Below are 13666 nucleotides of genomic sequence, written 5' to 3'. Positions count from 1 at the left end.
TGGAGGGTACATACATAATGCGGGCAGAGATACTACACTTCCCTATACAGAGCGTACCCAGGGAAGCCTCATTGTTCTATCTCTCTGCGGAGGGTACATACATAATGCGGGCAGAGATACTACACTTCCCTATACAGAGCGCACCCAGGGAAGCCTCATTGTTCTATCCTCTGCCGGGAGGGTACATACATAATGCGGGCAGAGATACTACACTTCCCTATACAGAGCGCACCCAGGGAAGCCTCATTGTTCTATCCTCTGCCGGGAGGGTACATACATAATGCGGGCAGAGATACTACACTTCCCTATACAGAGCGCACCCAGGGAAGCCTCAATGTTCTATCCTCTGCCGGGAGGGTACATACATAATGCGGGCAGAGATACTACACTTCCCTATACAGAGCGCACCCAGGGAAGCCTCAATGTTCTATCCTCTGCCGGGAGGGTACATACATAATGCGGGCAGAGATACTACACTTCCCTATACAGAGCGCACCCAGGGAAGCCTCAATGTTCTATCCTCTGCCGGGAGGGTACATACATAATGCGGGCAGAGATACTACACTTCCCTATACAGAGCGCACCCAGGGAAGCCTCAATGTTCTATCCTCTGCCGGGAGGGTACATACATAATGCGGGCAGAGATACTACACTTCCCTATACAGAGCGCACCCAGGGAAGCCTCAATGTTCTATCCTCTGCCGGGAGGGTACATACATAATGCGGGCAGAGATACTACACTTCCCTATACAGAGCGCACCCAGGGAAGCCTCAATGTTCTATCCTCTGCCGGGAGGGTACATACATAATGCGGGCAGAGATACTACACTTCCCTATACAGAGCGCACCCAGGGAAGCCTCAATGTTCTATCCTCTGCCGGGAGGGTACATACATAATGCGGGCAGAGATACTACACTTCCCTATACAGAGCGCACCCAGGGAAGCCTCAATGTTCTATCCTCTGCCGGGAGGGTACATACATAATGCGGGCAGAGATACTACACTTCCCTATACAGAGCGCACCCAGGGAAGCCTCAATGTTCTATCCTCTGCCGGGAGGGTACATACATAATGCGGGCAGAGATACTACACTTCCCTATACAGAGCGCACCCAGGGAAGCCTCAATGTTCTATCCTCTGCCGGGAGGGTACATACATAATGCGGGCAGAGATACTACACTTCCCTATACAGAGCGCACTCAGGGCTCATGTTCTATCCTCTGCCGGGAGGGTACATACATAATGCGGGCAGAGATACTACACTTCCCTATACAGAGCGCACCCAGGGAAGCCTCAATGTTCTATCCTCTGCCGGGAGGGTACATACATAATGCGGGCAGAGATACTACACTTCCCTATACAGAGCGCACCCAGGGAAGCCTCAATGTTCTATCCTCTGCCGGGAGGGTACATACATAATGCGGGCAGAGATACTACACTTCCCTATACAGAGCGCACCCAGGGAAGCCTCAATGTTCTATCCTCTGCCGGGAGGGTACATACATAATGCGGGCAGAGATACTACACTTCCCTATACAGAGCGCACCCAGGGAAGCCTCAATGTTCTATCCTCTGCCGGGAGGGTACATACATAATGCGGGCAGAGATACTACACTTCCCTATACAGAGCGCACCCAGGGAAGCCTCAATGTTCTATCCTCTGCCGGGAGGGTACATACATAATGCGGGCAGAGATACTACACTTCCCTATACAGAGCGCACCCAGGGAAGCCTCAATGTTCTATCCTCTGCCGGGAGGGTACATACATAATGCGGGCAGAGATACTACACTTCCCTATACAGAGCGCACCCAGGGAAGCCTCAATGTTCTATCCTCTGCCGGGAGGGTACATACATAATGCGGGCAGAGATACTACACTTCCCTATACAGAGCGCACCCAGGGAAGCCTCAATGTTCTATCCTCTGCCGGGAGGGTACATACATAATGCGGGCAGAGATACTACACTTCCCTATACAGAGCGCACCCAGGGAAGCCTCAATGTTCTATCCTCTGCCGGGAGGGTACATACATAATGCGGGCAGAGATACTACACTTCCCTATACAGAGCGCACCCAGGGAAGCCTCAATGTTCTATCCTCTGCCGGGAGGGTACATACATAATGCGGGCAGAGATACTACACTTCCCTATACAGAGCGCACCCAGGGAAGCCTCAATGTTCTATCCTCTGCCGGGAGGGTACATACATAATGCGGGCAGAGATACTACACTTCCCTATACAGAGCGCACCCAGGGAAGCCTCAATGTTCTATCCTCTGCCGGGAGGGTACATACATAATGCGGGCAGAGATACTACACTTCCCTATACAGAGCGCACCCAGGGAAGCCTCAATGTTCTATCCTCTGCCGGGAGGGTACATACATAATGCGGGCAGAGATACTACACTTCCCTATACAGAGCGCACCCAGGGAAGCCTCAATGTTCTATCCTCTGCCGGGAGGGTACATACATAATGCGGGCAGAGATACTACACTTCCCTATACAGAGCGCACCCAGGGAAGCCTCATTGTTCTATCCTCTGCCGGGAGGGTACATACATAATGCGGGCAGAGATATTACACTTCCCTATACAGAGCGCACCCAGGGAAGCCTCAATGTTCTATCCTCTGCCGGGAGGGTACATACATAATGCGGGCAGAGATACTACACTTCCCTATACAGAGCGCACCCAGGGAAGCCTCAATGTTCTATCCTCTGCCGGGAGGGTACATACATAATGCGGGCAGAGATACTACACTTCCCTATACAGAGCGCACCCAGGGAAGCCTCAATGTTCTATCCTCTGCCGGGAGGGTACATACATAATGCGGGCAGAGATACTACACTTCCCTATACAGAGCGCACCCAGGGAAGCCTCAATGTTCTATCCTCTGCCGGGAGGGTACATACATAATGCGGGCAGAGATACTACACTTCCCTATACAGAGCGCACCCAGGGAAGCCTCAATGTTCTATCCTCTGCCGGGAGGGTACATACATAATGCGGGCAGAGATACTACACTTCCCTATACAGAGCGCACCCAGGGAAGCCTCAATGTTCTATCCTCTGCCGGGAGGGTACATACATAATGCGGGCAGAGATATTACACTTCCCTATACAGAGCGCACCCAGGGAAGCCTCATTGTTCTATCCTCTGCCGGGAGGGTACATACATAATGCGGGCAGAGATACTACACTTCCCTATACAGAGCGCACCCAGGGAAGCCTCAATGTTCTATCCTCTGCCGGGAGGGTACATACATAATGCGGGCAGAGATACTACACTTCCCTATACAGAGCGTACCCAGGGAAGCCTCAATGTTCTATCCTCTGCCGGGAGGGTACATACATAATGCGGGCAGAGATACTACACTTCCCTATACAGAGCTCACCAGGGAAGCCTCAATGTTCTATCCTCTGCCGGGAGGGTACATACATAATGCGGGCAGAGGTACTACACTTCCCTATACAGAGCGCACCCAGGGAAGCCTCAATGTTCTATCCTCTGCCGGGAGGGTACATACATAATGCGGGCAGAGAGATTACACTTCCCTATACAGAGCGCACCCAGGGAAGCCTCAATGTTCTATCCTCTGCCGGGAGGGTACATACATAATGCGGGCAGAGATACTACACTTCCCTATACAGAGCGCACCCAGGGAAGCCTCATTGTTCTATCCTCTGCCGGGAGGGTACATACATAATGCGGGCAGAGATACTACACTTCCCTATACAGAGCGCACCCAGGGAAGCCTCATTGTTCTATCCTCTGCCGGGAGGGTACATACATAATGCGGGCAGAGATACTACACTTCCCTATACAGAGCGCACCCAGGGAAGCCTCATTGTTCTATCCTCTGCCGGGAGGGTACATACATAATGCGGGCAGAGATACTACACTTCCCTATACAGAGCGCACCCAGGAAGCCTCAATGTTCTATCCTCTGCCGGGAGGGTACATACATAATGCGGGCAGAGATATTACACTTCCCTATACAGAGCGCACCCAGGGAAGCCTCAATGTTCTATCCTCTGCCGGGAGGGTACATACATAATGCGGGCAGAGATATTACACTTCCCTATACAGAGCGCACCCAGGGAAGCCTCAATGTTCTATCCTCTGCCGGGAGGGTACATACATAATGCGGGCAGAGATACTACACTTCCCTATACAGAGCGCACCCAGGGAAGCCTCATTGTTCTATCCTCTGCCGGGAGGGTACATACATAATGCGGGCAGAGATACTACACTTCCCTATACAGAGCGCACCCAGGGAAGCCTCATTGTTCTATCCTCTGCCGGGAGGGTACATACATAATGCGGGCAGAGATACTACACTTCCCTATACAGAGCGCACCCAGGGAAGCCTCAATGTTCTATCCTCTGCCGGGAGGGTACATACATAATGCGGGCAGTTATACTACACTTCCCTATACAGAGCGCACCCAGGGAAGCCTCAATGTTCTATCCTCTGCCGGGAGGGTACATACATAATGCGGGCAGAGATACTACACTTCCCTATACAGAGCGCACCCAGGGAAGCCTCAATGTTCTATCCTCTGCCGGGAGGGTACATACATAATGCGGGCAGAGATACTACACTTCCCTATACAGAGCGCACCCAGGGAAGCCTCAATGTTCTATCCTCTGCCGGGAGGGTACATACATAATGCGGGCAGAGATACTACACTTCCCTATACAGAGCGCACCCAGGGAAGCCTCAATGTTCTATCACTCTATGTACTGAGCACTGGAATGAGGTATGAAGTGGTTAGAGATCTAGTACCAGCCAATCGGCTCACAACTGTCATTTCAAATGCAGCCTGTACCATGGCAGTTAGGACCTTACTGGCTGGGACTTGATCTCCGTCCAAGGCTTAGTAAATAGACCCCTAAATCCTCTCCTCTTATGATGGGCACAGCAGCCATAGACATAACCAGGGTCCTAGGTCAGACGTTCTCTAAGGGCCCCAAGGACCCCACCGCTGACACCATTTGTTTTGTGCTTCTTTGTGTCTGATACTTAGATGGTGATTATTGGTTCAGTATATGTAATGTCCGTATATGGCGGATACATGAATAATCTGTGTGAGTCCTGCCCTCGGATTACCATGTATCGCTCCTGTGTCGCTCTGTGGTGTCATGTGACCCTCTGTCCATGTGTGTACCCCGGACGTCCCCATCCCTGCACAATCTCTGTATAAAGCCATGGCCTGGATGTCGTTGGCAGAGGCTGTTATTACGCCAGGTGGAAGATGTGGAGCTTTTATTTTACCTTTCCAATCACTGTTTATTTAAAAAACCCTCAATTGGATTTTTTTTTGTAAAAGTATGATAACTGCACTCCTGTAACGGGGGGGGGGGGGGGGGTTATGGCATCAGCGCTTCTGTAACTTGGGGGTCCTGGCATCAGCGCTCCTGTAACTGGGGGGTCCTGGCGACAGCGCTCCTGTAACTGAGGGGTCTTGGAGTCAGCACTCCTGTAACTGGGGGGTCCTGGCATCAGCGCTCCTGTAACTGGGGGATCCTGGCATCAGCGCTCCTGTATCTGGGGGGTCCTGGCATCAGCGCTCCTGTATCTGGGGGATCCTGGCATCAGCGCTCCTGTAACTGGGGGGTCCTGGCATCAGCGCTCCTGTAACTGGGGGGTCCTGGCATCAGCGCTCCTGTAACTGGGGGGTCCTGGCGACAGCGCTCCTGTAACTTCGGGGTTCTGGCATCAGCGCTCCTGTAACTGGGGGGGTCCTGGCATCAGCGCTCCTGTAACTGGGGGGTCCTGGCATCAGCGCTCCTTTAACTGGGGGGTCCTGGCATCAGCGCTCCTGTAACTGGGGGGTCCTGGCATCAGCGCTCCTGTAACTGGGGGGTCCTGGCGACAGCGCTCCTGTAACTTCGGGGTTCTGGCATCAGCGCTCCTGTAACTGGGGGGTCCTGACATCAGCGCTCCTGTAACTGGGGGGGTCCTGGCGACAGCGCTCCTGTAACTTCGGGGTTCTGGCATCAGCGCTCCTGTAACTGGGGGGTCCTGACATCAGCGCTCCTGTAACTGGGGGGTCCTGGCATCAGCGCTCCTGTAACTGGGGGGTCCTGGCATCAGCGCTCCTGTAACTGTAGGGGGGCCTGGAATTAGTGCTCCTGTAACTGGGGGGTCCTGGCATCAGCGCTCCTGTAACTGTAGGGGGGCCTGGAATTAGTGCTCCTGTAACCTGGGGGTCCTGGTGTCGGTGCTCCTGTAACTGGGGGGGTGTGTGTACTGGAATCAGCACGCCTGTAATTGGAGGGGGGGGGCCTGGAATCGGCACTCCTGTAACTGGGGGGTCCTGGAATCAACGCTCCTGTAACTGGGGGGGTCCTGGAATTAACGCTCCTGTAACTGGGGGGGTCCTGGAATTAACGCTCCTGTAACTGGGGGGGTCCTGGAATCAGCGCTCCTGTAACTGGGGGGTCCTGGAATCGGCACTCCTGTAACTGGGGGGGTCCTGGAATCGGCACTCCTGTAACTGGGGGGGGGGTGTTTAGGAATCAGCACTCCTGCAACTGGGGGGTACTGAAATCAGTGCTCCTGTAACTGGGGGGTATTGGAATCAGCGCTCCTGTAACTGGAAGGTCCCGGCGTATTACTGATGGTAAGCTTAGAGGTGGTGGTGTTGCAGCGTCCTGGTTGTTTTCCTGTCCGTCTTCCAATCATACTGGTGCTGTGGCATGTACCATGATTTGGTGTCGCATGGTGATGGTTTTTCCTCCCAGTTGCTGACTTATAGTAAGCTGTGAGCTCACTGTGGATCCTTTTGGTGTTTAGGTGATGGACAGCGATTCGGATGCCATCACCGTCAATGCTATCGGTGTCCTGACTTCCATCATGAGGAATTCTCCATCGGCCAAGGTGGGTGTCTCTCAGCTGTGGGCGTTCTCTGGCGGTTATATCGCCCAGTGGGAGTATCCCTGCACCTTGGTGCGACCATGCTGCGCTGCGGGGGGCAGAATATAATATGTGCAGAGCGTTGGGTGGGGGTGTCTCAGCTCACCTGTGGGTTGAGACTAGGGGGTCGTTGCTGGAATGTTGTCTGCAAATCCAGAACGTCATTGTTTCACCGTAAATCCTCATTGGCTGATCAGTTTTTTTCTGGTCTTTAAGGAGGTATTTAAGGAGCGCATCGGATACCCCCATCTCTACGAGGTTCTGAAGAGTCGCAGTCAGCCGACCAAACGTCTCCTCCAGCAGCTTCTAAACATGGTAATTATCAGGGCCTTCGTTTCTCAGCAACCAGTGCGGCCTCTCTGGCTGGGGCTGGGAATCCACCAGAGTGCCCCGCATAATACTACAACACCGGTCTCACCTGCGCTCATGGCATCGCTTATTGCCCCCTGGAGGACTGGCAACGTGTGACGTGGTCCGATGAGCCACGGTTCCAGTTGTGTCCTGCTAATGGTCAGGTACAGATGTGGTACAGATCCCACGAGGCACCGTTCAGGCCGGGCGATGGTTCCATATTGATGTAGGGTGTGTTCAGGTGCCATGGGTTGTCTGCCTGTGCCCACCATTGACCGGGAACCGCTAAGGTGCAGCCCTTCACAGACTTCATGTACCCACACAACGATGTCCTATTCCAGCAGGATAGTGAACCATCCATCCAGCATTGGTCTGAGGAGCGTTCTGGAGAGATGCGAAGCACTGAGAGGTCCATACGCTCCCAACCTATCCCGATGTCCTGGGTCACATCTCTGCAGAGGTCTTCTGTCCACTTGTGGAACAGATGCCGTGTCAATCTTCTGCCGGTCACACGGCTACACTGCACCCATCACTGTAATTTGTCTGTCCCGTATCACTTGCTGCTGGTCCTCATTGCCATCTGTCATTTTGCCCCTTGCAGGCCATGGAAGGTTCTCACAGCTCGGAATCTGTCAGTTCTATACAAAACGAGCAGCCCTTGCTGATCCTGGTTCAGTGGATCCCGGAACTGTGTCCGAGAGATCTCCAGATCTTGGTGTCCGATTGGCTGAACGACATCTGCGACTCGTCGCTGCGTAACTGCATGACGTGTGTCCAGGCCGGGATGGTCGGCCATATTGTCACAGCTCTCAGCAGGGAGAAGGAGTTAGACGGGAAGTGTGTGGAGAACCTGATCCACCTCCTACAGGTGCTGGGCCGCCTGTCTATCAGACCCACAGAGCTCCGTCACCTGCTAATGCTGCTCAGGACTGAGGGACACTGCTGCCACCCCTACGCCGTGCAGGTCATCCGGGCTCTCTCTTCCATGGCCAGACAGGACGGCCCAGAGAGGGCGCTGCAGTATTTTGACTTGACCCCCAGTATGTCTGGTATTATGGTCCCACCCATGCAGAAATGGCCCGGGTCTGGATTTGCCTTCCATGCCTGGGTCTGCCTAATCGATGATGCCAGAGAGCAGTCGCTGAGTGGAAAGAAACGCAAGCAGCTATACAGGTAATGGATATGAAGGGACGGGGATGCGTAGTGGTTAGCATTGCTGTCTCACAGACCTTATTCCGACAGCGCTGTGTTTAGCTTGTACTAAATGTGCGTATGCACCTATCCTCACATGTGACACCTGTATACTGCGTGTGACTGAGGCTGTATACGGAGCAGACTGTGCTGAGTGATGTGATATGTGACACCTGTATACCGTGTGTGACTGAGGCTGTATACGGAGCAGACTGCGCTGAGTGATGTGATATGTGACACCTGTATACTGCGTGTGACTGAGGCTGTATACGGAGCAGACTGCGCTGAGTGATGTGATATGTGACACCTGTATACCGTGTGTGACTGAGGCTGTATACGGAGCTGAGTGATGTGATATGTGACACCTGTATACTGCGTGTGACTGAGGCTGTATACGGAGCACTGCGCTGAGTGATGTGATATGTGACACCTGTATACTGCGTGTGACTGAGGCTGTATACGGAGCAGACTGCGCTGAGTGATGTGATATGTGACACCTGTATACTGCGTGTGACTGAGGCTGTATACGGAGCAGACTGCGCTGAGTGATGTGATATGTGACACCTGTATACCGTGTGTGACTGAGGCTGTATACGGAGCAGACTGTGCTGAGTGATGGGATATGTGACACCTGTATACTGCGTGTGACTGAGGCTGTATACGGAGCAGACTGCGCTGAGTGATGTGATATGTGACACCTGTATACTGCGTGTGACTGAGGCTGTATACGGATCAGACTGTGCTGAGTGATATGATATGTGACACCTGTATACTGTGTGTGACTGAGGCTGTTTACGGAGCAGACTGTGCTGAGTGATGTGATATGTGACACCTGTATACTGTGTGTGACTGAGGCTGTATACGGAGCAGACCGCGCTGAGTGATGGGATATGTGAGACCTGTATACCGCTTGTTACTGAGGCTGTATACGGAGCAGACTGCGCTGAGTGATGTGATATGTGACACCTGTATACTGTGTGTGACTGAGGCTGTATACGGACAGACTGCGCTGAGTGATGTGATATGTGACACCTGTATTCTGTGTGTGACTGAGGCTGTATACGGAGCAGACTGTGCTGAGTGATGTGATATGTGACACCTGTATACTGTGTGTAACTGAGGCTGTATACGGAGCAGACTGTGCTGAGTGATGTGATATGTGACACCTGTATACTGTGTGTGACTGAGGCTGTATACGGAGCAGACTGCGCTGAGTGATGTGATATGTGACACCTGTATACTGCGTGTGACTGAGGCTGTATACGGAGCAGACTGCGCTGAGTGATGTGAAATGTGACACCTGTATACTGCTTGTGACTTAGGCTGTATACGAAGCAGACTGTCCTGAGTGATGTGATATGTGACACCTGTATTCTGTGTGTGACTGAGGCTGTATACGGAGCAGACTGTGCTGAGTGATGTGATATGTGACACCTGTATACTGTGTGTAACTGAGGCTGTATACGGAGCAGACTGTGCTGAGTGATGTGATATGTGACACCTGTATACTGTGTGTGACTGAGGCTGTATACGGAGCAGACTGCGCTGAGTGATGTGATATGTGACACCTGTATACTGCGTGTGACTGAGGCTGTATACGGAGCAGACTGCGCTGAGTGATGTGAAATGTGACACCTGTATACTGCTTGTGACTTAGGCTGTATACGAAGCAGACTGTCCTGAGTGATGTGATATGTGACACCTGTATACTGTGTGTGACTGAGGCTGTATACGGAGCAGACTGTGCTGAGTGATGTGATATGTGACACCTGTATACTGTGTGTGACTGAGGCTGTATACGGAGCAGACTGTGCTGAGTGATGGGATATGTGACACCTGTATACTGCGTGTGACTGAGGCTGTATACGGAGCAGACTGCGCTGAGTGATGTGATATGTGACACCTGTATACTGCGTGTGACTGAGGCTGTATATGGAGCAGACTGCGCTGAGTGATGGGATATGTGACACCTGTATACTGTGTGCGACTGAGGCTGTATACGGAGCAGACTACTCTGAGTGATGTGATATGTGACACCTGTACACTGTGTGTGACCGAGGCTGTATACGGAGCAGACTGCGCTGAGTGAGGCTGTATACGGAGCAGACTGCGCTGAATGATGTGATATGTGGCACCTGTATACTGCGTGTGACTGTGGCTGTATATGGAGCAGACTGCGCTAAGTGATGGGATATGTGACACCTGTATACTGTGTGTGACTGAGGCTGTATACGGAGCAGACTGTGCTGAGTGATGGGATATGTGACACCTGTATACTGCTGGTGACTGAGGCTGTATACGGAGCAGACTGCGCTGAGTGATGTGATATGTGACACCTGTATACTGAGTGTGACTGAGGCTGTATACGGAGCAGACTGTGCTGAGTGATGTGATATGTGACACCTGTATACTGTGTGTGACTGAGGCTGTATACGGAGCAGACTGTGCTGAGTGATGGGATATGTGACACCTGTATACTGCGTGTGACTGAGGCTGTATACGGAGCAGACTGCGCTGAGTGATGTGATATGTGACACCTGTATACTGCGTGTGACTGAGGCTGTATATGGAGCAGACTGCGCTGAGTGATGGGATATGTGACACCTGTATACTGTGTGCGACTGAGGCTGTATACGGAGCAGACTACTCTGAGTGATGTGATATGTGACACCTGTACACTGTGTGTGACCGAGGCTGTATACGGAGCAGACTGCGCTGAGTGATGTGATATATGACACCTGTATACTGCGTGTGACTGAGGCTGTATACGGAGCAGACTGCGCTGAGTGATGGGATATGTGACACCTGTATACTGCGTGTGACTGAGGCTGTATACGGAGCAGACTGCGCTGAGTGATGTGATATGTGACACCTGTATACTGCGTGTGACTGAGGCTGTATACGGAGCAGACTGCGCTGAGTGATGTGATATGTGACACCTGTATACTGCGTGTGACTGAGGCTGTATACGGAGCAGACTGCGCTGAGTGATGGGATATGTGACACCTGTATACTGTGTGTGACTGAGGCTGTATACGGAGCAGACTGCGCTGAGTGATGGGATATGTGACACCTGTATACTGTGTGTGACTGAGGCTGTATACGGAGCAGACTGCGCTGAGTGATGGGATATGTGACACCTGTATACTGTGTGTGTGGCTGAGGCTGTATACGGAGCAGACTGTGCTGAGTGATGTGATGTGACACCTGTATACTGCTGGTGACTGAGGCTGTATACGGAGCAGACTTGCGCTGAGTGATGTGGTATGTGACACCTGTATACCGTGTGTGACTGAGGCTGTATACGGAGCAGACTGCGCTGAGTGATGTGATATGTGACACCTGTATACCGCGTGTGACTGAGGCTGTATACGGAGCAGACTGCGCTGAGTGATGGGATATGTGACACCTGTATACTGCGTGTGACTGAGGCTGTATACGGAGCAGACTGCGCTGAGTGATGTGATATGTGACACCTGTATACTGCGTGTGACTGAGGCTGTATACGGAGCAGACTGCGCTGAGTGATGTGATATGTGACACCTGTATACTGCGTGTGACTGAGGCTGTATACGGAGCAGACTGCGCTGAGTGATGGGATATGTGACACCTGTATACTGTGTGTGACTGAGGCTGTATACGGAGCAGACTGCGCTGAGTGATGGGATATGTGACACCTGTATACTGTGTGTGACTGAGGCTGTATACGGAGCAGACTGCGCTGAGTGATGGGATATGTGACACCTGTATACTGTGTGTGTGGCTGAGGCTGTATACGGAGCAGACTGTGCTGAGTGATGTGATGTGACACCTGTATACTGCTGGTGACTGAGGCTGTATACGGAGCAGACTTGCGCTGAGTGATGTGGTATGTGACACCTGTATACCGTGTGTGACTGAGGCTGTATACGGAGCAGACTGCGCTGAGTGATGTGATATGTGACACCTGTATACCGCGTGTGACTGAGGCTGTATACGGAGCAGACTGCGCTGAGTGATGGGATATGTGACACCTGTATACTGCGTGTGACTGAGGCTGTATACGGAGCAGACTGCGCTGAGTGATGTGATATGTGACACCTGTATACTGCGTGTGACTGAGGCTGTATACGGAGCAGACTGCGCTGAGTGATGTGATATGTGACACCTGTATACTGCGTGTGACTGAGGCTGTATACGGAGCAGACTGCGCTGAGTGATGGGATATGTGACACCTGTATACTGTGTGTGACTGAGGCTGTATACGGAGCAGACTGCGCTGAGTGATGGGATATGTGACACCTGTATACCACCTTTGACTGAGACAGTATACGGAGCAGACTATGCTGAGTGATGGGATATGTGACACCTGTATACTGTGAGTGACTGAGGCTGTATACGGAGCAGACTGCGCTGAATGATGTGATATGTGGCACCTGTATACTGCGTGTGACTGTGGCTGTATATGGAGCAGACTGCGCTAAGTGATGGGATATGTGACACCTGTATACTGTGTGTGACTGAGGCTGTATACGGAGCAGACTGTGCTGAGTGATGGGATATGTGACACCTGTATACTGCTGGTGACTGAGGCTGTATACGGAGCAGACTGCGCTGAGTGATGTGATATGTGACACCTGTATACTGAGTGTGACTGAGGCTGTATACGGAGCAGACTGTGCTGAGTGATGTGATATGTGACACCTGTATACTGCGTGTGACTGAGGCTGTATACGGAGCAGACCGCGCTGAGTGATGGGATATGTGACACCTGTATACCGCTTGTGACTGAGGCTGTATACGGAGCAGACTGCGCTGAGAGATGTGATATGTGACACCTGTATACTGCGTGTGACTGAGGCTGTATATGGAGCAGACTGCGCTGAGTGATGTGATATGTGACACCTGTATACTGCGTGTGACTGAGGCTGTATACGGACAGACTGCGCTGAGTGATGTGATATGTGACACCTGTATTCTGTGTGTGACTGAGGCTGTATACGGAGCAGACTGTGCTGAGTGATGGGATATGTGACACCTGTATACTGCTGGTGACTGAGGCTGTATACGGAGCAGACTGTGCTGAGTGATGTGATATGTGACACCTGTATACTGTGTGTGACTGAGGCTGTATACGGAGCAGACTGCGCTGAGTGATGTGATATGTGACACCTGTATACCGCGTGTGACTGAGGCTGTATACGAAGCAGACTGCGCTGAGT

At 52.1% G+C, this 13666-nt stretch overlaps 1 protein-coding gene across 1 annotated transcript in view; it reads left to right on the top strand.

The window, feature by feature from the left end:
* NBEAL2 (neurobeachin like 2) overlaps positions 1-13666 on the top strand; it is a 176051-nt gene that overhangs the window by 66895 nt on the left and 95490 nt on the right. The window contains 3 exon segments of the mRNA XM_083186544.1: positions 6804-6887; positions 7140-7238; positions 7876-8447. Of these exon segments, the coding sequence (XP_083042670.1) occupies positions 6804-6887; positions 7140-7238; positions 7876-8447 (755 nt within the window).

This window comes from Crinia signifera, chromosome 5 (genome assembly GCF_055691185.1).
Source record: "Crinia signifera chromosome 5, ASM5569118v1, whole genome shotgun sequence".
NCBI lineage: Eukaryota > Metazoa > Chordata > Amphibia > Anura > Myobatrachidae > Crinia > Crinia signifera.
This window is presented reverse-complemented; position numbering and strand designations above follow the sequence as displayed.